This window comes from Nothobranchius furzeri, chromosome 14 (genome assembly GCF_043380555.1).
Source record: "Nothobranchius furzeri strain GRZ-AD chromosome 14, NfurGRZ-RIMD1, whole genome shotgun sequence".
Classification (NCBI taxonomy): Eukaryota; Metazoa; Chordata; class Actinopteri; order Cyprinodontiformes; family Nothobranchiidae; genus Nothobranchius; species Nothobranchius furzeri.
The window spans coordinates 57176349-57203424 of record NC_091754.1 but is presented as its reverse complement, the minus strand read 5'-3'; the positions used below and the strand labels follow the sequence as shown (position 1 = coordinate 57203424).

The window sequence follows — 27076 nt, the reverse complement described above, 5'->3', positions numbered from 1 at the left end:
CTACGTACCCTGATTGGAGACCCCCGCGGTAGATCCGGAATGTTGAGGTCCGGGGGCCCCAGAGGTACCGAAGTCCGTAGAAGAAACCGCAGCGCCGACTTTCCCGGTCTCGAGTTGTCTTCAGGTCACGACAGTTAGGAAAAACTCTTAAGGAGTTGAAGTTGGTTCAGTTTTGTTCTGAAGGAACCGTTTGCAGTCAGCTGTGGCTTGCAACAGGCTTTTGACAGCTTGTCAAAAGATGCTCTGGGTTAAAGAGGTTTCGCCCCGGATGGCCGGTCCGGAATTTTCTCAAGAACTAGAACTGGAACTGACTCACGGTGAAGTGAGTCCGATTTTAATGATCGTCATATTTTGATTTTCTAACAAATCAGCATTTGACATGTAGAAGGGTTTTTACCAACAAACCTCAGAAAACACGTCTCGCGTCAGATACGGGAGTTCTGATTGGTGGAACAGAAAGCAATGTGTCAGGATATTAGCTTAACCTTGTCATCGTTACGTGTCTGAGTGTGTGAGCTGTCAGAGATAGTGGTTCACTTGTTAAATCTAAATTTACTGATCATAACATAATAATATTCATCCACCGTAATTTAACACAGATTAATCAGAACATTGTTATTATCCTTCAGTCATTATTGTTCATTCAACCATATTATTATTTACTCATCTTGTTCATTATATGACTTAATTTTGAAAGTTCATCCGTCTTGTGCTGTGAATAAAAACCAGTCTTAGATAAAAGTGAGCTTGGAAGGACCTTGAAGCAACAGTATCTTCTTGCAGATTAAAGCACCACTTAAGACTTATGTCTCCAAATGACCCGATACTGAAGAGGTGACCTGTAGATTGAAAAACAGACCATTTCTGGAGGCTACAGTGGTGGAGAGAGAGCCAGAAGGCGAAGCTCTCAAGTTACCAGTCGATCTTCGTTCCTACCCTCACCTATGGTCATGAGCTTTGGGGAGCGACTGAAGAAGTTAGATTGCAAGCGGCTGAAATGAGTTATCTCCGCAGGGTGTTTGGGATCTCTCTTAGAGATAGGGTGAGAAGCTTGGTCATCCATTGAGAGGAGCCAGTTGAGGTGGTTCTGGCATCTGATTAGGATGCCTCTTGGTCGCCTCCTTGCTGAGTTTCCCAGCACGTCCAACTGAGAAGAGACCTAAAGGATGATCCAGGACATTTTGGAGGGACTGTCTCTCTGCTAGCCAGGGAACACCATGGGATTCCCCCGGAGGAGCTGGCCCAAGTGGCTGGAGGAAGGGAAGTCTGGACCTCTCTGCTTAGGCTGCTGCCCCCGCGACCCGACCCCGGATGAGAAGAGGAAAATGGATGGATGAATGGTTTCACTGAATTCATTTAAATAAAAAATTAAAGATGGAGCAGCATTTGGAAAAACTGTTTGTAAACCTTTAATGTCTACCCTAATGTAAAGAGATATTGAAAATGTACAATCTTTACATTCATTTGGCGTAAGGTACTTTTCATTCATGTCATTTATTTATTTAACACATTGAATACTGAAAAAAAGTTTAAAACATTAAATTTCCATCCAAAAAAGTTGTTAATCAAAACAAAAGGCATTCAAAAATTGAGCAGGAAGAAGCATTGACTTATCCAGTTCTGTCTCAATTTCCCATTGCATCTGCGTTGCATAGTAATTTCTTAAAGTAAAATATCAGTACACCTGCATACATACACAACTGTATACATTTATATCCATATCTTTGTAAGTATGCATGAATGCACATACTTGCACAATTGTCAATGCACAGTTAATTCACATTTGCTTAAAGTCTAGCCCAGTTGGCATTTGAAATAATTTTCTCACAACGAATTTATCAAGTATTTAGTTGAAGATTTTCTGGTAATATTCTCTGTGTGTGTGTGTGTGTGTGTGTGTGTGTGTGTGTGTGTGTGTGTGTGTGTGTGTGTGTGTGTGTGTGTGTGTGTGTGTGTGCGTTTGTAGGTGCACACAAGTTACCATATTTATATTTAGCACATAACAGACCTTATTTTTGTTTTTATAAATATTGTAAAAGTAGATTTTTGGTTGGCATGAAAATACAACTAATAATGATAAAAATAATAATGGGGCAGTATTCATTCATTTTAATTTTGATATGCATAATAGGACAAAAACTGAAATGTCTTTTTTTATATATATATGAACATCTTTTTCTTTTATGAAATGGATCAGTGGGGCCATTTCCGTTATAGCAAATTTATTTATTTTCTCCTGTAAATAATTCAGAAAACTGAAACATACTCAACCCAATGCAGAGCTCCTGAATGTGTGTGTTTAGCTACTCCGTAAATAAGATAAGAATTTTTGATGTTTAAAAGAAAATACGGTCGAGTTAATGAGACGTTCCCCCTCCGACCGTTAGGGGCGCTGTTAGCAGACGCTGCTCCTCGGGCCAGACCGGCTTCTCGGTGTCGTTTTTCCGGCGCTGCTGTCGGCTCGCTCCCTCCCGGTGCAAACACCGTCGGGTTTGGCCGTGGGAGCGTAATGGCGGTGCACCGGGGACCCTCTACGAAATGGCTTTTCTCCCGGGAGCAGCTGGAAAATACGCCGTCTCGACGGTGCGGGATCGAGGCCGACAGCGAGCTCTCTTACCGGCAGCAGGCCGCTAACCTGATCCAGGACATCGGCCAGAGACTCAACGTGTATCCTTTGTGAGGCGCAGCGCCTCGCCGGCTAGCAACGGTTTTCTGATCTAAGCGTGTTGTCAGCTCCAGGATTCTCCTGTTTCACTTCACACCTTCACGTTGTGTCTTTATTGTAAAGAATCTTTAAACAAACATCACATAAACCGAGCTAGCTGGGTGTTAAGCTGCTAGCAGCGTCTGGGCCTACGTGTAGCTATTGTTCAGTCTGTAGCTATTGTTAGCTTTGTGTCTACTGACTGCTAAACAAACCTGTAATTAACCCCCGCCATCCTTTAGATCGAGTTAAGGCAAAAATCCAGATTACATGAGGTTAACTCGGATTATTCTAGATGTCTGCTCGATCAAAGCACGTTCAGTCGGTCAGATCTATCCGGTTTTTGTCCTTAACTCGACGCCCAGGTCTCAACTCATCATTAACACCGCTATAGTTTATATGCACAGGTTCTACATGATCCATTCTTTCAAAAAGTTCCACAGAAATGTAAGCAGACCCGCCAGGAAGCTCAACATGTACCCCTGGTGAGCTAAACGGCGATAAAGTGACGTATTTATTTCTCCATCTTTCCTGGAACAGATCATTTCCCAGACTACGTTATTCCTGGCAGCCAAGGTTGAGGAGCAGCCCAGGAAGCTGGAGCATGTCATTAAAATAGCTCATGCCTTCATTAACCCACAAGAGCCTGCCCTGGACACCAAGAGCAGCGTGAGTACGCCAGGGCCCTGGGAGAGAGAGAGAGGTTTCCTTGTCTCCTAAATTCATAAAACTAACATCCTGAATTAAAAAAAGCTTCCAGAGAGTTATTTTCCTCAGAAGACTGCCTTTTCATTGTCTGATTTCACATCAGTGGCGGCTAAAACAGATTTTGCATTCTGAAAGAAAACGATACAAGTTTTAACGCAACCGTGCAGAAATGTCCTGTTACGAGCAGCGATGTCACTAACCTACCAGCATGTTTTGTTGCTCTGTCAACAAAATACGCCATTTGCAAAATATCCAAACGCTAAACAAAAGATGCAGCTCCTTCCGGACAGTCGGTAGGTGTCTTCTGTCTTGTTTTTCTTATGATTGCAGGGAGAGAAGAGTGGCTTAAATATGTCAGAGCTCACAGTTAGGCTTGTAAAAAATATCCTCATTGTAGTCATCACTGAAATCTACTGAGTGTATACAAAACGTTTAATGTTATTTTCACCAAAAATCGGCCTTATTCTGAGGCGAGTTTATATCAAACGTCAAATTTGTTAAAGAAACGGAGCAGCGGGTAAAATTAATTTATTACGTAAATAATCGGTTAAACGTGTTTCCTGTTTAAGTCACCGGTGAGTAGGGTTGTCACGGTGTGAAAATGTAACCTCAGTTATAACTCGGTTATTGTGACCAAAATTACCACGGTTTTTGGTATTATCGTGGTATTTTTTTTAAACGTTACATTTTCAGACAACTAAATAAACCCTGTATGTCAGGAAATATTGTCCTCAGTTTGTGTCTAAATTTAGCCTAAAATGTGTTATTTTGTAATTATGTTGTTTATTTGTTTACATTTTTCCCCTTTAGCCTTTAAAATACCAATATTTGCCCATAACTTCTTATTTTATGTCTCTTTGATGTCATCATTTAAAAAATATTAGATCAGATGATACTCAGTACTCAAGTAGCCTTCTAATCAGATACTTTTTTTTACCCTTACTTGAGTAATAAACCCTATATCAGGAAAATATTGTCCTCGGTTTGTGTCCTTCCAGTAAGCTTTGCAGATGTGGGAAAATGTCATCAGGCAGTAATCATTGTTAAATTCATAATTATTCTCGGAGAGAGACCAACTCTTATCTGCCCCTGGGAGCCCCGTAATGCATAGCGTCATTTCAACATGGGGGTGTCCGCGACACGGTTTATATGCAGGTAGCGGCGCTGCGGCTGCTTTATATAGCGACTCGTTGCCTTCTCCCTCAACCCAAATCCTCGGATCACGCATTTTAGCTAAAACGCTAACGTTAGCTTGCCTTGCGTTGACTGTAGAGTTGTGGGTGATGGTCACGCAGATGTGTCATGAGATTTGAAGCATTGCTGCCTTTCACAGACACTTTTTCTGCACGTGCTGCTAACAGGATAGCCGTCTTCTATAAACTGTCCCTCTGCATTCTTCAAATATCCAAAAAATGCCCGTACTTCCGACTTTGTCTTCTTTGAGGGATAATAAATGTCCTGAGCACTGCCGTCTCCTCCTTTGGCCATTATTTCAGCTTTAGCTTCAAGAAAGTTTTGGTTGTAAACAACAAAGTGCGCATGTGCTGCCGGCAGCTTCAGCAGATGATACGGTGGCTGGTAAGGGTCACCGCGCCTACACCGCAGCCACGGTAATCCACCGAGATAATATATGTTTTTAAAAAACAAGACGGTTATTATTATTGTCAACTCTTTTACCGGGGTTTACCGCTACACCGGTTACCGTGACAGCCCTACCGGTGAGGGTGTTCCTGGAGATGACGCCTTCTGATTGTGCACCAGAAGTTCTGTAGCGTAACTCCTTCAATGTGTTGTAGCAGAGCTTCACCTTAACGCTTTATTGTTCGTTATTGTCCCGACATCTTTCCTCTGGTGTTTTCCTGGTAGAGTTGGCGAAAAGTCAGGCTAACGCTAGCTCGCTTCCTCTCTTTTCATAGGACTCAGTTCAGTTCTGATCGATCGTTTTTTTCTTTCCCAGATCGTAAACATTGAATGTTCTGCTGTGAGCCTGCAGCCGCCCCCGCTCCCTCGGCTCACCGTAACCCTTCTGCCCCTCACAGACAGGAGAGGCTGCAGTAGCAGAAATACAGCCACCGCTTTATTATTATGTAAATGTAAAATGCCGGTTTTGTGATTGTTTAGAACCTAAAGTAAAATCGTGAGTACAGATTTGATTAACTGCACAACCCTGTGATGCAAAGCTGCTTTTTGGGATCACACGGTGCGTTTTTTAGTGAGGCAGACTCCATAACTCACTCGCCCCATCGGGACATGCTACGTCACTAAGCAGGCCGCTAACCAAAACCAAGCTGAAAAGAGACATAAGTGCAGCCGTTAACGGTTCTTTTTAGTGTCAGCTCATGATTCAGCTCATCTTCCTCAAAGAGGAAGGATCTTTTTCCAAACCCTCGCTTTGGCCTCAGACTCTGCTGCGAGTCGCCTTTTCCCAACTTCTAGCCGAGCTGTCTGTCGGACATTCCTCCTTTAAATTTTTCACGTTCCTGAGGACGTCGGCCACTCTCACAGATGGCAGAATCACAGCTTCACAATTCATCTGGTGGTGTAAAAAGGTAGTTTAATTGTTTTAAGTGTGAGTCCGGTTTAGCTCGGGCTATTAACAAAAATAAAAACTTGTGTGTAGTTTAAAATCCGCATTTTAAACATAAATTAAAACCCAAACTCATACCTCATGCTGCGGCGTCCCAAAGGTTCATTTCCATTGGCCGATTGCAGACGGGAGTGGCAGGATTTCAAGCAGTGCTTGTAGACTTTTGGAGGCTGTCTTTGGTCGTGAGACGGCTCAGAAAGCTGTTGCAGAGCCGGTCACTTTACGTTCACAGATATGGAAATCACCCTCACGTTCACTGTTAGTCATGATTCTGCTGCACGAGGGATTTGGCTTAGATGGGCGAAAATCACAGTGTGGTCCAAGCCAAGTTCAGTGGGAAACAGTTTTTTACTCATTTTTGAAAAACGATCGGTCACTTTGAGTTTCACTTGCAGGCTGAATGTGAAAAGAATCTTCTAGCCCTGTTTCCTGCGTTTGCTGCAGATGATAAACACACCGTTTGGAAAAGCCCGACAGATCTGCGTCACTCTGTCACTTTCATGGCTTCACCCATCTTGTCAGGAGATAGCAGTTAATTACACATTTTATACATCTAACTTTCAAAATGTTCAAATATAACAGATCTGAGGTCAGGTTTTTGAGATGTTTGTTTGTTTGGCACAACATTCCAAGTTCAAATTAAAGATGCAAGCAGCGTCGTTCGGCCCTCGCAGCAAAGCTGCTCGCCCTCCGTCCATACCCCCCTCCACTCCATCCCATACGCTCTCCCATCGCCCTGCAACCGGTGGCGCACGAGCGCCCATGCCCACCAGACACCCCAGCGTGCATTTAACCTCAATCTGACTCAACCTTTCCTCCTAGCCTGCCAACCGTCCCCACTAAAAATGTTTTACATTAGCAAAATATTCCAGCTTCGAAAGAGACTCTGTAACGTAATTGGTACAAAATGGCCGACTTCCTGTGGGATATGGCGCATGGCTCCATGAGACTTCTTTGTAGGCCCAGGCACACTACATAAGTGTGCAAATTTTCACAGTCCTCAGTCAAAACATGACTTGGGGCTGAGAGTTTTAATGGTCATAGGGGGCACTTTTTCAGAAAAAAGGCCACGCCCACCAGCTTATGACATCTATTTATATTGAGGGTCAGACTAGGATCACTCACCAGAAATCTTTTGGTGATATCATGAGAACTGAGGAAATGAGAAGCAAACGTATTTCCATGGCGTGATGGCGAATTTCGCCATGCTCCCAGGGCCCTGCCCTTTTTTGAAACCTGCCAGTACTAGACCCCAAGTGACCCCAACTTGTGTATTGCCATTTAGCAGAGATTGCTGTTGAATAGATGAAAGGAGTCCAATAGGGAGCTCTGAAAGTATAAGCATGGTGTGGTGACAGGTCAATGTTTGAGGCTTAGCCACGCCCACAACGTTAGACTTTTGGAAAATCCGTAGGTTCAGTTTTTCACGCTTTCTTTAGAGTTTTTAGCAGAAGCATGAAGGTGATGGGTTTAAGGGGCACTGTGGCGTTGACCTTTGACGTGTGCAAAAATCACAAAATGGCGTATTTGGACCAAAATGGCCGACTTCCTGTGGGATATGGAGCATGGCTCCAAGAGTTTTTTTTTGTAGGTCCTAAGACATTGCATAAGTTTACAAAGTTTCACAATCCTCAGTCAAAGCATCACTTGGGGCTGACATTTTTATTGGACCTAGGGGGCGCTAGTGAAGAAACTAAGCCACACCCACCAGATATTCAGGGTAATTATTGAGGTTTGGATTTGTATCAATCACCTGAATTGTTGGGCCGATAGCATCAGAATTGAGGAAATGAGAGGCAAACGTAATTCCATGGCTTGATGTCAAAATTCGCCATGCCCCCAAAGCCTTGCCTTTTTTTGAAACCTGCCAGTACTGGACACCAAGTGACCCCAACATATCTACTGCTATTGCCAGAGATTCATGTTAATTAGGTTAAAAGAGTCAATTTGGGAGCATTGACAGTTAAGCATTGTGTGGTGACAGGTCAAAGTTTGAGGCCTAGCCACGCCCACACCGTTAGACTTTTGGAAAATCCGTAGGTTCAGTTTTTCCCGCTTGGTCTTAAGAGTTTTCAGCTGAAGTGTGAAGGCGATGGGGGCAAAGGGAGCTTGGGGATTGACGTACCTTTGAAATGTGCAAAAAACACAAAATGGCGTACTTGGACCAAAATGGCCGACTTCCTGTGGGATATTGAGCATGGCTTCAGGAGAGTTTTTTGTACGTCCTGAGAAACTACATAAGTGTACAAAATTTCACAATCCTCAGTCAAAGCATGGCCTGGGGCTGGCACTTTTAAGGGTGCTAGGGGGCGCTATTTAAAAAAATTGGCCACGCCTATCGACTTTTGATGTCAAGTTTTATTGTGGATCATGCTAGGATCCCTCATCAGAAAATTCGTGGCGATAGCTTTAGAATTGACAAAATGAGAGGCAATCGTATGGCCATGGCGTTACGCCTGACTTCGCCGCGCCATCACAGCCGCTCTGTCTTTTGAAAGCTCCCATAAAGTGAGGCGCAGGAACCCCAACTTGTCTTCAGTTATCTGCTACAAGTTTATGGTGATTTTGCGAAATGGCAAATTTTGGGAAATTTCACAGTAAAACATGACCTTTTTAGTCCTGGGGTGGGGGGGTGGGGGGGGTGGGGGGCTTATGTGACATCATCAATCGACCATTCATTTTTCTTCGGGGACCGATGAGGAATGTCCACAAAAATGTTTTTTTTTACTGTAATTCTTTCTTTTATGAAATTATAGCCATTTGAATTTTTTTGGCGAGTGCTCGAGTTTTGAGGCCTGGCCCCGCCCTGCCAGTATTTATGAAAAGTCAGTTTATTTTCTCATTTAAATCGTCCATCACTTCTGATCAATCGCACACTATTTTTGAGACGATCGTGCGAAAAATGACCAAACTGTTCAAACACAGACTCTACAAACGACCAAAATGAGGTCAAAATCGCTACTTCAGTCCAGAATGACCGACTTCCTGTTTGATATTGACCATGGGTACAAGAGACTTTTCTGTGCGTATTGTTGAGTTCTACAAGTGTACCAAATTTCATCACTACTATAAAAAAAAGGTCAAAGCGAAGGGGTATTTTTAATTTTCAAGGGGGCGCTGTCGAGCTACTTTTTTTTAGCAACCTTCACATCGCCATTGAAATACGTAAATTTCACACACTTTCTATATTGGGCCAGACTTTGGTGAGTTTTTGGATATGATAAGACCCCCAAAAAGCCATTCAAAGACGCGGAGAGAAAAAAAACAGCAGATACAATAGGCCTTCGCAGCTTCACTGCTCGGGCCTAATTAGCCCATTAGTGAACATAAGCTCTCCTCGTGTAGCTAGCCAGTTAGCAAACGACTAAAACAAACAGAAGAATCTACCCAAAGCTTGCTTTTCTTATCTGAAGATCGTTATAAATGTTTTATTACCATAACTGCAATGAACAGAAATGGAAAAAGTACATTTCTATCTAACACACACATCTTGGTGTCATGTTTAGCAGTTAGCCTAGATTAGCATGTGTGTACACTGCTTACATTTTATCAACTGAGTAACTTTAACACACATCCAAACATTTCAAAAAGACATCAATGGTTACAAACACAAGTGTTCTACTAGACACACACCTGAAAAGCACATTCAGTGTGTTTGTGATTTTATTCTATTGTTCCTGCCTAATATCACCCTGTGGAGTCTGTCTAAATTTGTGCGCTGGTGACAATAAACATTTTACATGTGTTGGTAATTATGATAAAACCCTTATTTTGAAAATTAAAAAAATTCCAAAGCAAATTTTAACAGGGAATAATAATGACTGTTGATCCTCCTGGCTCCAGTAGCAGCTTTTCTCTGCTTTTATAGCATCGTAACCTGTAGTAGCCTTAAATTTTGAACTCTGCTTTTTTGACAACTTGATGCTTAATTTAGATTTGCCAGAATAAATTTCCATCAAAGACATAGTTGATACGGATTTAAGAAAAATCCAAGTTGAGTTTGAGCCGTAACACGTAGGGATGTGTATTGGGTGTAACTTTGGCGATACGATACGAGGAGACGATACAATATATTGCGATACATTCAGTCAGACGTTATTAGCAATTTTTTTTCTTACTGAATGTATTGTGGGAATATTCAATATGTTTACTATGAGGTATCTGAACCCTACTGGGTGATTTACATTTCAATGGTGGAAACAAAACGCATGACACACTGCTGCTAACTAGCGGTCAGCGTTTGAATTGCACATAAAGAAAAGAAAATATACAAATGTTTGCATGTAAATTCTTCCAAAAATGAGATACACAGCGTTTGAATATCGATATAATATTGCTAGGAGAAAAAAATCACGATATATTGCAATATCGATATTTTCCTACATCCCATTTAACATGTTTTTAGGTTAGATTGTTTCTAAGTTATCCAGGAGTTTCTACGTGTTGGTTTCAGCCGGGGCTCTAAACCTCGACGCTATCGTGTCTCTGACATCACTCGGTTGTTTCGTTAAAAGTCTTCGTACAGACTCGAGTTTTACGAACTTTTGCTTTAAGTAGTCAAGAATCAGTCCTCTGTCCACATAGCTGCAGGATCAGACTGTGCTTGCAGGAAAGCCCATTTTTCACCCTTTATTGATGTTTTTCAGGCATTCCAGCTGCTGGCACAAGAGCTCGTAGCCTTGGAAACAATAGTGCTGCAAACGCTGGGTGAGCACTCCTAACCCGCGTCACTTTTCATCTACAGCCAAAGAAGGCCATACGTGGGGGGTGGGCTCCATGTTGATGTGGTGACGGGGTGAAACGTTCTGTGTGTGTTTTACTGACTTGATGCTGGTTTGGTTGCAGGTTTTGAGATAACAGTTGATCATCCTCACACAGATGTTGTGAAATGTTCCCAACTAGTACGAGGTACATTACCCTTCTACAAACGTTTTTGCAACTTATTAAGAAACGGCGTCGGGCCTCCTGAGAGTCAGATTCTGTTTAGACCCGTCCTCGTTCACAGAGGCTTTAATTCAAAGTTCCAACTTTGAGTTACTGCTAATAATCAGAGTTAAGCGGAATTAATAATCCACCCAGAGCTCAGGTCTCAGGAGGCTGGAACACGTCCGGTTTCGTCTGATTCCATAGTTGCTACTCGGCTTTAAAACGTGAGCTCTAAAATCTGTCCTTTTTTTTTTTTCACAGCAAGCAAGGATTTGGCACAGACTTCCTATTTCATGGCTACCAACAGGTTATTATCCTGTTCCCATTCTTGCACTGTAATGGCACACTATAGCTTCCTGTCCTGCAGGGCCCCCCTTCCTGTGTCCAACGCCCTGCTGGCACCTGGCCCCCGGGAACCCCCGACCAGGCTGCTGTGTGCGGTGTATTGTACAAGGGCTCCGTGTTGGCACAAAGGGGCTGAATGCACAGCGTGGAGTGTAGTGGTGCTGTTTACCTCTCCAGGTTGTTTGGTACGGAGTGCATATGTCTAAAAACACAGAACAAACACAATTGGTAGCCTGAATATAGATTGCCACTAAAGATTCTTAAACTTATAGAGGTTCTTGGTAAGTACAGTTTATGGTTCTTTGTTTTAATTGTCATTATTCTGATTCTTTGCTTCAATCCTACGGCGCTAACCCTGAGCTATGCATCAGACTTGTTTTCCTAGTAATTCATAAAATGTATGTTTAAAAGTTTAATGGTCTTGCAGTAAAGAGGAGTCCTCACAGAGCTATGTGTTAAACTACTTGTACCGTGTTACTTTGTGTGGTTTTTACTTTCTGTACAAAAGATGAAGTCTGGGGTCTTTTTAATTAAAGATGTCGTTATTTAGGTTTTTATATTTATCATTTACCAAAGCTAAAGTTTAAAGATAATTCTTAGTATATTTTCAGGATTGATTTATGACTCAATCTTCAGAGTTTTGATTTATTTTTAATTTTTTGTTTGTTTACTTGAGGTTTGCAGGTTAATGTGCAAGACGAGTTTTTGTTCCAGGTTTCAAATTCAGATCCTCATCTTTAAAATGTAAACACAACAAGAGGTGTGGACTCGAGTCACATGACTTGGACTTAAGTCATTATTTTAATGACTTCTGACTTGATAAAATCTATAAAGACTTACGACTTGACTCGGACCAGAACGCCAATGACTTGCGACTTGAATCGACTTGCATCTGTTGACTTGATGATGACTTGAGTATATTTGATATTTTAGCACAAAAGTGACACGACATGGACAAAAATCATAAATCATTCTTGGTTCTGGGTTTGATTTACTGCTAAATGCAGCAGCACTTTGTTTATAATCAGTTCCAGTTTCTGCCGTTTGAGCAAATAAACGAAACTTTAAGAAGCTTTATTTCTGGAATTTATCATCGTCATTAAATTGAAGTTGGACAGATGACTTGGTTATGACTTGAAAATTCAAAGTTAAGGACTTGGACTTCCAGATCATTGATTTTGGACTTGTCTTTGACTTGGACTTGACTGGAAAGACTTGTGACTTGCAAAGCTGTGACTTGGTCTCACACCTCTGCTGTTCACCATCCCAAAATGAGAAAAGAGGGAACCATTAAGTCGGGAATAACATGAATCAAAGCTGTTTGTCTTGTTGTTTTTCGTTCCTTCTCCTGGAACGTTCTCACAGGGCTGTGGCTGTTGGACGCAAACAACGAATGGCTAGTTTTAGGCAATTTCCAAAACGTTTCCGAACATTAATGATGGTGCTTTAGAGACTCGTTATGCGTTTTTGCTGTCCTGTAGGAATTTAAAATATTTTAAAAATGTACAATATTAATTTGTCGGGAGCTTTATCGATTTGGTTCCTGTAGGCCAGAAGAGTGAGATAACTTTAGAGGCGAGCAAACGTGTGTGAAGCATAGTATGCAGTTGCGGTTGTAGCTAATGGGCACGTTTCCACTGGCCAGACGCGTGGCGTTGCATCACTCTGCTAAATTCACGCTTTGAATCTTTTTATAGAGTATGCTTTCAGAAAGCATCAAGCTCATCAGTTCAGATCAGAGCAAGGAAGTAAAACACAGGAGCAGCTTAAAACATTGGGCGACTTTCAAAATAAAAGTCTAAACTAGTTAAAGACATCATGACCTGTGAAGCCTCTGTAGCCGATGTAAACAGAACAGAAAGTAAACCATGGATACTTGCTGCCGTCCTCCTTGCTTGTTATCATGCAAATTGCCAGAATCACGCGTGATCTTGAAAATCTTCAGCGACTGTGGAACGCTTTGCACCTGAAACCGATGCAGTGGGAAGAGACGTGCCGCCAAGCCCGCGGAGAACATGCATCTGTTGCGTTACCAATGCCACTGGTGAAAGGGCCGAGTAATTTATGGTTTGAGATGAAAAGAATCAGACTGCAACCAAATTGAAAACAAAATGAGGATGACTAATTAAGACACAATAGAAATAGCTCGATTATCATGGTGGTGAGGTACACTGGAAGACTGTTAAACTAGATTATGTTGGTTACCTCAGTAAGCTCGAGGACATTAGTCTGCATCCGTGAAAAGTAACACATCTCCCGGTTTAGCCACAGCAAATGTCTCTAAGTAGCATTTTCCCCCAAACATAACGTTTTTTCAATATTACTGAAGCATTCTAGGTGTTTTCAGGTGCTTTTTCTCTGCAAACACTAAAAGGTTTATCCTATAGGGATCCTAAGTGTCCTCCCTTTCCAGTCGGCTCATGGGTCCTCGGAAGAACGAAAAAAGTGAATACAAGTCAACGGGCTAAAAACGCTATTTTCTAATCGCTAAGCCTTTTGCCTTGAATAGCACAAGTGCACTTGTGTTTAAATGAAAACTAATGATGGGTGTTTCGACCACGCCAGTCACGTACTTTGAGATTTATCAGCTTGTAAAAGTTCGTAATTAGCATGACTACAAACCAGAAATTGGCACGTCGCATGTATGACATCACCACAGAATCTCTACCCCTCTAGCGTAGCTGCTACTCACCACATGGCCATATCTATGGTGGTTCTTTCCTCCTGAAGGAAGGGTTTGAAGTTCGCCCAACTTGCAGCCATTTTCTTTCCGTTTTTCTCCATCTCTGGTTTGATGGCATCACTTTCGTGATGCGCATTTGTAGTCCTCGACTTATTTTTACACAAAACCTAAAATGGTATTTCCCCTCATTCAAAGATAAATGCTTTCTTGGTATCAAAATGTCTTTAAAATTCAGACATCATGTGTGAAATCCACGGCACATAACAAGCGGAATTAGAAAATAGCGTTTTTAGCTACGTTGACTTGCGTTCATTTTGTTGTTTCTGGGGACCCGTGGTTCGGAAGTAGATGGGCGTGACTTAGACTCCCCTTACAGTGTCCCGATTGGCTGATTGGGTCCAACCTGGTCTAATCAATTGTCTCAAGAAGGAGAAAGAACAAAAAAAGTTACTTTTTTTTTTTTGTTCATTCACTTTTATTTTCATGCTAAAATTAACTACCAGATGTGTGACCAGAGCAGCAAAAGATTTATATTCTGCACTTACGGGACAGAAATATACCTATTCCTTCCGATTTCTTCTGCAAGTACCATTCATTTTAACCCATCCAACGGCTGTTTCGCAGTCATCGATTTTCTACCCGATTAGTCGATCTCTGCCTTTAATTGATCCTACTTGAGTACCGAACCACACATGTTCCATCCACTTCAGGGATTTAATGCAGTCTTCAACGTAATGAGTGTTACTGAGATAAATCGAACCATTTTAGGTTAAGACACGTCCGTGTCAGTTTATTATATACGTGTCCTAACAGCTGTGACTTTGCCAATATGTTCCAGTGTTCAGAGGTAAGGATTTGTGTGTGTGATGAGGAAAGAGCATTGATGTATGTATGTCTGACATTGTTTGTTGTGAGTCCCCCCGGTCTTACTGTGTATCTGTCATGTTTGTTTTGTCTCTTTGCAGTTTGCACCTCACTACCTTCTGCCTTCAGTACAGGCCTACAGTTGTTGCCTGCGTCTGCATTCACCTGGCCTGCAAATGGTCCAACTGGGAGATCCCGGTGTCCACAGATGGAAAGCACTGGTGGGAGTATGTGGACCGTACTGTAACGCTACACCTGTTAGATGGTAGGAGCGTAAATCCTGAGCCTTGACCTCGCCCACGACTGGTTTTACAGTTTTTCTGCTCGTCTTTTAGAGCTAACTCATGAGTTTCTACAAATTCTGGAGAGGACTCCCAGCAAGCTGAAAAGGATACGAAACTGGAGGGTAGGTCGTGCCTCATCAGAACACACGGTTTGGTTTGTTTTGTGTCTAAATGTGAAAATATGATTTTAGGCTATTCAAGCAGCTAAGAAACCAAAGACAGATGGTCTGGCAGTGGAGGGTGCCTTCCAGGGGACGTTAGAAAGCCTTCCTGGTGTCACCAACTCCTTCTTCCCCTCCACGTCAACATCAGACTCTACTGAACTGTCCGCCCTGAACACCATATCAGCCCCTTACGCCTTGTACCAGCCCCTCAGCGAGCAGTCAAAGACTTGCGGCTACGACCAGTTCCCCCAGCCGTCCCACTCAGACTTCACACTGGTCAAACACAAACACAAAGCTTCAGCTGGGACCAGCGGCGAACACCAGCTGCCTGGCTCGAATGCTGCCAATTTTTCACGGCCGCAAAAAGTCTTGACTCTTGAAAAGTACAGAGAGAAACACGCTGCCGAGCTGGTCATACAGAACGGCATAAAAGAGGAGTCGGGCACAGACGCGTACGCTGCTCCGGTGGTGACTTCCCACCACCACAAGAAACGCTCTCAGCAGCAGGCCGGCCAATCAGGGAGGGACAAGGCCAGCTCTAAAAAGCCCCGACACGCACCCTCCTATGCTGAGAACGGCTCCGCCACCAATGAGGAGTTCAAAATGCGAATCAAGGTCTCTTCGGAGCAAGGCGGGGCTTTGTCTGGCAAAGACAAGCACAAAGAGCACGGCGGCCACCGCCACTCCAAACACTCTAATTCCCTCTCCGGACACGGTCGAGGGACGATGGACAATGCCTCCTTTTCTGTTAGAGCTTCCAGCAGCCACTATAACGACGGGAGCTCGTCCAGCTTGTCGCGTAAGAGACAGCACTTGGACGCTGGCAGCCACAACCACCACCACTCGTCCAAGAGCAGCAGGTCCACCAAAGGAAGCTTGGGCTCGTCCCACTACTCTTCAGACAGCAGCCAGAGAGCGATGGAGCACCACGATGGAACAAATGGTGTGCTGATGTCCAACGGCCAACATACCGACTACAAAAACACTTTTGACATGTTGGACTCTTTACTAAGTGCCCAGGGAATGAACTTGTAACTCTCAGAGTCCCTAGTGTCATCTAGGATAATGTATTATCATGTTTTATAGAGTTTTAAAATGATTATTTGTCTTAAGTTATCTGAATTTCTGCACCCCCGCAGTCGTGTCTACACACTGATGACTGGTGTAATGGTCAGATCTAGAGCCGTGTACTTCTGCTTAGCAAAGGAAAACAAGTAGGCGGAGTTTTAATGAAGGTTTTAACACGAGGAGTATTTTTAACGTGCACGTTGTTGGTCAAAGAAACAGAGACACAGCTACGACTCTGCAGCCATTGTTGTTTTAATTAAGTCATTTTGTCTCGAAAAAACAAACAAAAAAATCTCAGGTCTTAAAGTTTGTGTTTTTTAGGGATGAGAGATTAAAGGATGGATCTTCCATCGTTCAGCAGCTGTGGAGAAGTACAGTTACACCCAGAGTGTCTGGAAACAGGGTCTGCTTTTTAAAAGTGCATCGATAGTTTTAAACGAACACAAGTCCGATTCCATTAGCTAGACCCAACGGTCCACCGGGCCATGCTTCAGCCTAATGATTCATTATAGAACTACGTCTGCTGTGGACGTGTATTAAAGACATAGCAGCCAAAATTAAAGAAAACACCTTGTGATTGTTCCTAGTCAATCGCTGTTCAGTATGATAAATGTTATTTACTACCAGAAAAAAGATCTAAAATGATGTAAATAGGACTAGTTAACATGGTTGGTCATTGCATCAGTCCTATGTTGTAATAGGAGATCTAAAGCAGACTGTGTATGATGAACATACCTGATTTATGTATTTGGAGCCCAAATAAAGAGACGTAAAAGGGATTTTTTTCATACCACGGCTGTTTTCTCTAATCGCTCTGGCTAAGCTAGCTAACCCCCCAAAGCCACTGTTGGTGACTGGACAGACGTACGAGAGAATAAGCAACATTTTAGTCAAAATCACGCATTGCCTACTATAAATAGAATAACAGTCTTGGACACTTTGTTCTGCACGTTCTGCAGTTCCACTTATACAACTGGATCTGAAGAGTTTCTAGTGGGCCGTGGCTGACCCTTATGCCTTTTTCATGCACCATTCTTTGTTACTGCTAGTTTAAAAGGTGACCTATTATTCAAAATTCACCTTTTGTGGGTCTGTAAGAACACCGTAAATCATAAACACTCCACCTGGATAACCAAGCTGCTAACATACGCACACACGGACCCTGCTCAGATGGTGAAAAGAGCTCTTCCTAGTCCTGTTAGCAACACTAGCTCCTTTGCCTCCGAGCAGTCTGGAGGTGAGGTTCTCCAAAAGAGGACGGCTTTTTACAGGAGGCGAGTAGCATTGAGCCGTAAGGTTTTTAACTGATGGCTCGTGAGTTGCCTGACATGAAACAGCCGCAAAACATACATGGCAGCAATTAGCCGTCATTATAGCGGACGGGTTCCTTTCCACCAGCCGCTATTGCATTTTGGACGTAGAAGTCTGGGCGTGTTGCTTACGTTTTGAATATTTTACGCGTAATGTTTCCACAACACGTTAGACGCCGCAGTTTAGATTGGGTCAGACAGGAATTCAAACACAAAAACTATAAAACATCTGAAAATTTTCTAAATAAAAGTCACTTGCAAAGTTCCATTTACTTAAAGTGACAGTGTGAATTTTTCCTGGTGATAGGGGGCAGTAGATACAAGGGCTGGGCAATGAATGGAAAATGTATCGTTATTGAAATTTCTGACTCTTACCGAGATCATTTTTCCCATGTCAATAAATTTGATTAAAAAAATGAAACTGTGTGTAGGTTGGCAACATTCATGTCCCTTTAAGAAGATGTACCACCTTAGATCACGTAAAAATGTGACTCAATGCATGTCACAGCCCCATCTAGTGGACAACTTTAGTTTCTACGCATAACTGTAGTTATCGTCCATTTATCGTTATTGAGGTGAAATCCTCAATATATCGTGAAATTGATTTTAGGCCACATCGCCCAGCCCTAGCAGATACCTAAATCATTGCAAGCGAGCAGTATTTTTGTGATGGAGTAAGACCTTACCAACAGATGCCCATTAGGGTCAAAAAGCCCCGGGGAGTGCAAACTTCAGCAAAATAAAATAACGAGCACATCAGACTGTCTTTCTTCACTGGCAACAAGTGAAGAGGTAAATGTGTAAAACAGCATTTAAGAATGATGAAAGTTTTATAAGCATTTGTTACAAATCAGTAAATGCATTTTGTCCTCATGGGCTCCCGTAGAAGGAAACATGGCGTCGCCCAGATGCTTAAACCCTCTCCCGTGTGTTTTAGACTTATTTTTATGGTTATATGTTACGAAGCTGCCAACTTATCTCAACAACATTTTGATAGATATTTCCTGAAATTAATGGTTAAAACTACACATTGTCTCTTTAACTAGTAGTGAAAAGGGTACGTCAATATCTGTGAAACCTCCGTATCTGAGGTAAACAGAGCAGAAAGTAAACCACAGATCTTTGTGGATACGTGCACTTGCCTTTATCCTTGGTTGTTAACGTGATCTTTGAAAATCCCGTGCGGTGTTGCAATTCTCTCATTGTTTCGAGATCACACCTGCTCCTTGGAATGCTTTCACTTTTGTTTTGCATCTGAAGCACAGTTTGAAGCAAGCTTGTGGGTAAAATGCGTCTATTCCGTTAAACGCCGCCACATTTAGAGGAACAGCTGGGTGAGGCCATCGGTGCCGAACCGTAAACTCTTAGCTTGCTATAAAGGACTTGGCTGCTCTTTATGCCCCACAGCGAAACTGTAGCAGATATAAGGTTCCTGCAACATCACAGGGTACCTCTTAGCCAATCGTGATGGCTGACTCAAATTCAATGTAGTGTAAAGTTTTAACCTGAAGAGGGCGCTACACTGACAGTTTTAGGCGTATTATTTACACGACAAAGACATCTCTACAGCACTATTAGACACTGAATTACACTTTAACAGCAGAAAAATGTTTATTTGTGGGTGAGCTGCAGTCTAGCCCCATTAAAATACCCTCGACTCAATTTTAGGCTTATGGTCTCGACACACGGGAGGCGACAAACGACCGCGATCAACAAAATTTGCCACCGTCACTTTGATTACCTGACACACAGGAGGCGATCCGCGTCAGCGGCAAAGCCGTCTATGTCTGTTCCATGGTGAAATCGAAACTTCCGTTGTTTTGCTTGGCTGTGTCAGGTTGGAGGGAATTAAGGTTATTTAAGCGGTTCAGAGTTAAAAAAGCGGTAGATATGATGTTTCACAAGGTGCTGCTAGAGATATGTGAAATCTTACTTCTGATTTTACTATATAAAACATAATAATAATCAACTTCTCCTCCATGTTTGCTCGGAGATGTACGGAGCATCCTGTCCGCTCATTGGTCAGTGAATGAAACCTCCGTTGATTGGTCCTCGTCCGAGCGACAGCGATGAAAAGTTGAAAATGTTTCAACTTTCTGGGATCGTGTCGCTGGGTCGCCTGTGCACGACACGTGCACGAGCGCAAAATTTCACACGCACGTTTTTTGCGTTTCGCTTGGTAGGAGGGAGACCCACGATTATCGCTTTGTCGCGCATGTCTCAATGAAAATGAATGGAGGGGAGGCGATGTCGCCTCCCGTGTGTCGAGCCCATTAGAAAATCAGGGGTCTACCAGAAGCTCTTCATTTTAGCTTCAGATGCACACACAGAAATGAAAAGAAGTTCCAAACCATGCAGATGGTTTAATCTGAGCCTTAAAACATTGGATTTATTCCCCGTAGAATTTAAGCCCTCGCTGCGTTTGAAGATAAAACGGTCATTTGTCAAACGCCGCCAAAGAAAATTCTCCTCAAAATGGAGTGAATAATGTCGTTTTTGTTGCCATCTGCCCGTCTACGTGTAGTGGGCTGAATAATCGTTTACTTCTCCCAGAAAACAATGCTGCTTATATTATCTGACCACACTTCACAGCTTTTATTAGATTCCAAGTAAAAGCTCGAAATTCATGTTCAGTAAAATTTCCAGGTGGTTTTTTGTTTTGTGAGCTCTTTGTAGCTAAATGTCAGTTCTTGTAAAAAGGACAAGAAAAATGATAGTGTTTGATGGTGAAATCCGGAGTTTTAGGCTCATTTAGGTTTAAGGGTTTGGCTTTGGACTCCATCCTTCTCCCACCACGCAGCCTCAATGGTTCACTGGTGGGAGGCACATGAATCCAGTTCATGATAATTAACCGGCACCATCTGAGCAGACGCAGCATTTTCACCAAGTATTACTTTCTAATTTTAGCGTGGAAGACAATGGGGAAATTCAGCAGGGGGAACGTCAGTGAAAATTCAACCATCTGGACATCCTCGCATACTGGTGGGAGGGTGATGATTTATTTTCAGCAACCTCTCGATCCGAATAAGAGACGCCTACTGCTCAGAAATCTGCAGAGGGGAAGAGAAAGGAGAGCTGGGTTTTGGGAAAAACAAATCTCAGATTTGGGAACCGTCCGAAGCGAAAACACATCCAGTCTTCTAATTACACGTTAGAGGATAGAGAAACGTTTCATGAGCTCCTTTTTCTTTTCTCCTCAAAGGTTTCAGATCTTTAGACAGATATAAGACTTACTAAGAAAACAAATCTATCCAAGCCAGTCTGGTCCTATGTGAAAAGGCTAATTGTGAATTAACACGTTATCTTTAAGGACGATGTCGGTTTCTTCAGCCACACCCAAACCTGATAGCTACCTGTCTGACTACGCGGGGTAGGCTAAAAGATCTCAAAAAGTACCTGAGAACTCAGAACATCTAAAGTTATGTGGGACTCCCTTGGTTAAAGTCCAAGTTCACTGAGAAACCATTTTTCACTTATTTTTGAAATATGATTGATCACTCTGAGTCTAACATGCAGGATGAACATGAAAATGGTCTCCTACACCTATCTCGGTGTCGGTAACAAGATGGCGTCTGTGCTTGGCTTGGCCGCGGTCACCGGCCACTTTTTCAAACTTTTCTCCACTAACCTCCTCTTTTCCACCTTGCTCCTGTCTGTGATCCTCTTCAGTAGTGTCCCTGCTACCATCTCCTATCGCCAGACTAGGCCAATCAGGATCTGCTCTGGAGTGGTTCTCCACTTATCTTTCTGAGCGGTCCTTTTCTGTGGCCGTCTCCAAGTTTAGGTCCTCCACCATCTCTCTTATCCATGGTGTCCCACAAGGTTCTGTGCTGGGGCCTCTGCTCTTCCTCCTCTATCTGCTCCCTCTTCAGCACATCCTGAGCTCCTTCAAAGGAATCTTCTACCAACTTTATGCAGATGACACCCAACTGTACATCTCCTTTAAGCCCCATGAGATGTCTAAGCTGCAGCTGTTACACACCTGCTTAGACTCTATCAAAACCTGGATGGCTGTGAGCTTTCTTCAGCTGAATGAAGATAAGACTGAGATCCTCATCTGTGCCCCAGACAAGCTGGTTCCCAAAGTCAGAGACTCTCTTGGTCAGCTTGCTTCCCACACCAAACCTTCTGTCAGGAATCTTGGCGCGACCTTTGACCCAGCTCTCACCCTGGATTCTCGTTTCAGTTCTCTTGTTCGCTCTTCCTTCTTCCATCTCAGGAACGTTGCTAAGCTGAGTCCCATTCTGTCCCGCTCTGAACTTGAGACAGTTCTCCACACCTTCATCTCCTCACGCTTAGACTACTGTAACTCTCTTTTCACGTGTCTGAGCAGGACCTCCCTGAACCGTCTACAGGTGGTTCAGAACGCCTGTGCTCGGCTTCTGACCAAGTCCTCCAAACACACCCACATCACCCCGCTTCTCCTCCAGCTTCACTGGCTGCCAGTCAACTTCAGGGTTCATTTCAAGATCCTGGTTCTGGTCTATAGGGCCTTACATGGACAAGCACCATCTTACATTGGTGATCTTCTTAGTCCCTACACCCCCAGCAGGTCCCTGAGGTCCAGTGATCAAAGCCTACTGGTTGTGCAACGCACCAGACTAAAGACCAAGGGTGACAGATCATTTGCTGCTGTGGCCCCCAGACTCTGGAACTCTCCCCCCTGAGCCTGAGATCAGTGGACTCAGTGGTCTCCTTCAAAAAGCAGCTGAAGACTCATTTGTTCAAGCTGGCTTTTGTATGACCTTCTTCACCACTCTCTCTTTATTCTGCTCTCCCCACCTATTCCACCTTCCTCAGGATCCACTGATTTCCCTCTTTCCTGTTCACTCTCTCTCTTTCTTAACAATTTTTAAATCACAATTGTCTATTTTTTTGCTCATTTTAAATATATTTTTAAACATTTTCTAAATTCTTTGTTATATTTTTACATTTTTTGTTTTTGTGAAGCGCCTCGTGATTTTTTTCTTGAGAGGCGCTATAGAAATGATATTTTCTTCTTCTTCTATCTCCTGCATTAGCTTCTAATAGAAAATAGGATTTGTAAAGCCTAACAGATCTACGTCACACTGTCACTTAACATGGACTCACCCATCCAGACCCACGACGAGGAAGGCGGTTGTTGATTTAGCGTCCAGGAAACCGCAGAGAACATCTCAGCTAGTAGAAGCTAACCGTTAGCATTAGCAACTCCACCACATGGCAGAACTCCTACATGCTTGTGTTATTTGTGGAGATAAAACATCAATGTTGCAGAGCAAACAGTCAGCGGTAGAGTCATGTTGCTGTCAGCCAATCGGAGGTGTCCAAATAAGACTCCAAACCCTGCCGCGTTCTGCTCAACTCTCCTCTGGCTAGCTTAAACTTCCTGAAACAGGAGCAGCAGAGTTCTTTTCCCACAGAAATGGAATCACAAGGCATTCACTTAAACTAGTGACCACAGCAGATGTGTTGAAAGAAACGAGTGAACTTGGACTTTAGAGTTAAAGATGGAGAGAGTTGTAAGGTGAACATCTCTGCTGCTGGGAACACAGACTCGTCTCACATTTTCCGGACAATCCCAAAGCCTTTAGGAAAATCTTACGTGGACTGACCGGACCACAGTAGAACTTTCTGGAAGGTGTCCCGTTCCATGTGGAGTAAACCAGTCAGACATGGTGGTGACAGTGTGATGGTCTGGGACTGCTTTGCTGCTTCCGGACCTGGACCACCCGCACGAGTTCTGCTCTTTCACCTCTGAACCTTGACCTTCAGGCTAGAAAACCTTACAATGTGTCTGAATTAGAATAAATCTGTAAAGAAGAGTGGGACAAGGTTCCTCAACAGTGACACAAAGACTCCTCATCAGGACGATTACATTTCACACAGTTTCAAAAGATGTGTTCCCTTATCAATGAAATCATTTAAAAAGCATTTTGTGTTTAAGTTGGTTATTTCTTTCTAACATTGGAACCTTTTTGTTGATCTGAAACATTTAAAGGGACGTTTAGAGAAAAGCTGAGGAACATGTTGTTACACCTCATGTCCACTAGATGGTAGTGTTACATTTGGACTCAACAGCCAGTAAGGTCAGAGCAACACCACATTCAGCATCACATTTATATTTTTATATGGTGGCGGTAACAAGATGCAGGTTTGAATAACCTTGGAGAGAGAAAAAAAAGCGGATGCTGGTTTTCGTGGCAAACATCCGAGCAGTTTTATTCCTGCACACCTTTTTGATCCTCAGTCACAACGTGCTTGTTGAGGTGAAATTTCTGGACGTGATCCATCTAATTAACAGATTCAAATAACTCTTCAGATGATGGCGACGGGGAGGAGATTTCAGGAAGTGTTACAGCACTTCAGCCGAGGAGTCTGCCTCTGCAGGAGCAGCGGGTGGCGCACTTTTAACCCGTGTGAGTCTTGATGCAAATGATGCCCAGGAAATTGTGCGGGAAAGTGGCCTAATTATCAGCCATTGAAAGTCCATTGTCATTTATGTCTGAGAGGTCTCTCTCGAAAAATCAGGAGCTGATGGAAAGTCCTCTAAGTACCTGAGATGGAGCCGGAGGGCGGAAGCGACTGGGCCTGAGCTGCTATTGTACCACGCTAGTGCAATTATATTCAATGATTGGCAGGGGCATAAATTAGCCTCTGTCTTCACCGAGTGGCTTTTTTTGGGTCCAACTTCTGCACAGGTATCCACTTTTCCTGACGGTGACGAAAAGAGCGTTGGCACTTCCTCAGGCCAGCTGTTCCGGGTGGAAAAACAAGACGTTTCCTTCCCAGTTTTCCTCTGTAATTATTCCCGTTAGTGGCCCCGTTTTTGTCGCCATCCTCTCGTGGCCTCCACGCCAGAGATTCATGTCTGCAGCGGGAACCTCAGCGCGCCAGCTGTCCTTTTAAAAAGAGACGGCTAAAAACGAAAAGATGTTGATGTGAAATGTCTTCCTCCCCACGCCTCCCCCGATCATCAATTATTCACCGACTTCGACATTTGAACTAATTATGGCTCGCCGATGGCCTATTTGAGCAGGGTCCTGTCAGACGAAAGCCCGGTCCTGCCTGACAGCGGCAGCAGGATGAGGCGCCGGCGCTGGTGGAGGCTGCAGCTATTAAAACCAATGGAGAACCTCCCTAACAATCACACACCTCCAGCTCAAACACACTAATAATAATAATAATATTTTTAAACAGCACAAATTGCTTCCTGACTCACAGAGACATGCATAAACATGATGCTCTGAAGCACCTCACACACACTCGCCACCTGTGTGGGTTGTTTGGCCTCCTCATCCAGACCTCTCTGGTTTTAATTAGCCTACTGCTGAAGTGTTTTCCTTTTTATATTCTCTAAGGGCGATGATAACGGCTACAGCCGAAATGGAGGCTCTCCGCTGCTTTGTTTCATTAGGGAGAGCATAATGACCCTGCAATCACAACACCAAGAAAATACCCCCCTAGTAATTATTCTCCTCCTAATGGTTCGGTTTATGCTCCACCACAGCCTCTGCCATCGGTGCCTCTGAGACTGAATGATCTGATAATAATGTTAATAATAAAAATATTAACCACTCCATTGTCCTGTTTGGATTCTCACGGAAGCACAAAAGCTAAATGTCACCCAGTTCCTCCGGTTGGTTACACTGAGCCTCAGTTGTCAGCTAAAAAATTAAATTAAAACCTTCACAACATTCTTTAAAAAAAGGGGAAAAAAAAACAGGAAAAATGTAGTCATGGTGAGCTAGTTTAAGCTTCGCTAAAGGGGATATTTTATGCAAACGTCACTTTTTACAACCTTTTGTACTGCCCCTATAAACTCTCCAAACATGAATAAAATCCTTGTCCATTTTCTGTCCAGGTTTAGTTTTACGAAATATATGCCTAAAACTTGCCGTTTCAAAAAGTCCCAGATTGTGACATCACAACAAGGAAAATTAGCACAGAACCCCTACTTGACAGTCAAGTCCACACTCACTAAAATTGTGGGGTAACGCTTCCTTTTACAGTCCCCTAGTTACTAAGTACTTACATGGTAATTACATAGTAAATGAAAGTGTGTAATTGTTTCCGAGTTCTTAAACACTTATTAACTCATTCGCTGCCAGTGTTTCTCAGCGTTTTTACAGTTTTTTAAGAGTCACAGAACGTTGCGAGCTAGGATGATGTCGACGCCAAAACAACTAAAACAAAGAGGAGACTCACCTCTTACATCAGGAAGAATCCGCGCGTTTCGAGCGTTATCCGTTCTTTCATAATTCGTTGTCAAATTGTGATCGGCAGAAGCTTTTCCAGTTTGCGCTTCACTTTTTTTACAGCAGCGGCCCAAAACTATTTCCTAACACATGGATGTTCTGCTTCCTGATCATGTGACGTGTGACGTACGCAGATGAAGATCGGCTTTAGAGCTGAGCTGTTTGTTCTCACGGTGCGGGGGCTCGTTCCGACTCCCACACAGTACAAAAATGCAAATGATGACTTAACTCATGTTCAATTTTATTTTTTATTTTTTATTAATCATTCCCAGTAAATACTGCTTTACATAATAGTTACAATTATACACTTTATTTCACAATAATGCACTTTAACTTACTATGTAATTACCATGTAAGTACTTAGTATTTAGGGGACTGTAAAAGGAAGCGTTACCAATTGGGGGTCACATAGGAGGTGTTGGGTGTTTAGCTCCACAGGACAACATAAATCCCAACACTTTCTCCCAGTCAAGGCTTTACTTCATGTTTGATGGCCATGTTTAAAAATGTCCACAAGAGAACCGCTGACATTACGCAGCAGCATTTAGCCTCGTTCACACCGAGTGTGATCCGGTTTCTGCACGAATCAAAAATCGAGTCACATCCGGATTGTTATGAAGTCAAAGACCAAGTCACCACCAAATCAACATTTTTTTTTTTGCTTTTGAACTATATAAATGAGTGTCTAATCGGGTTGTAGACACGTGTAGTCAATACTTTGGCACTTTAGCGCATTTTAGTTAAAATTTAAATGTTCTGCCTAAAACTGTCAGAGTTGTGTTGTCTTCAGGTAAAAACTCGGCACTACATTTGAATTTAAATCTGCCATCACTATTGGCTAAGAGGTAGACCGTGATGTTAGCTGTACATTATGATGTCACAATGTCGTTGTGAGACTGTGTGTGTGCTAGGTCTGCAAGGCAACAGCGTTTCTTGTGTTTTTCAAACAGGAAGTGGGAGTGGAGTAAGACTCTACTTGCTCTTTAAAGAAATGGCATGAAGTAGACAGGAAGTAAGACGTTTTTCAGCTAGGTGCATCTGGTGTATTTCAAAATAAAACCTGGCTTTTGTTTGATCATTAATACAAATATATCAGTTCAGTGTGAATAGTTCAGGTTATTTTTTTATAGGTATAAGTTTAAATGTATTGTGTTACATTTCTATTCGTTTGGTGCTCTTGTGGGAGCAGATACCCA

The 27076-nt window shown here is 42.9% G+C and overlaps 1 protein-coding gene across 1 annotated transcript; it reads left to right on the top strand.

Moving 5' to 3' along the window:
* The first annotated feature begins 2405 nt into the window (after positions 1 to 2405).
* ccnt2b (cyclin T2b) lies at positions 2406 to 16365 on the top strand. Its single transcript, XM_015952437.3, has 9 exons — positions 2406 to 2667; positions 3070 to 3151; positions 3245 to 3373; positions 10646 to 10706; positions 10845 to 10907; positions 11187 to 11232; positions 14919 to 15082; positions 15153 to 15223; positions 15293 to 16365. The coding sequence occupies exons 1-9, from the start codon at positions 2510 to 2512 to the stop codon at positions 16298 to 16300; spliced, it is 1782 nt and encodes a 593-aa protein (XP_015807923.3). The 5' UTR covers positions 2406 to 2509; the 3' UTR covers positions 16301 to 16365.
* The last annotated feature ends 10711 nt before the right edge of the window (positions 16366 to 27076 follow it).

Excerpts from the sequence above, each read along its gene's own strand:
- ccnt2b (XM_015952437.3), top strand. The coding sequence starts at position 2,510 with ATGGCGGTGCACCGGGGACCCTCTACGAAATGGCTTTTCTCCCGGGAG. Across the intron at positions 3,374-10,645 it reads CCCTGGACACCAAGAGCAGC|GCATTCCAGCTGCTGGCACA; the intron begins GTGAGTACGCCA and ends GATGTTTTTCAG. Across the intron at positions 10,707-10,844 it reads AATAGTGCTGCAAACGCTGG|GTTTTGAGATAACAGTTGAT; the intron begins GTGAGCACTCCT and ends GTTTGGTTGCAG.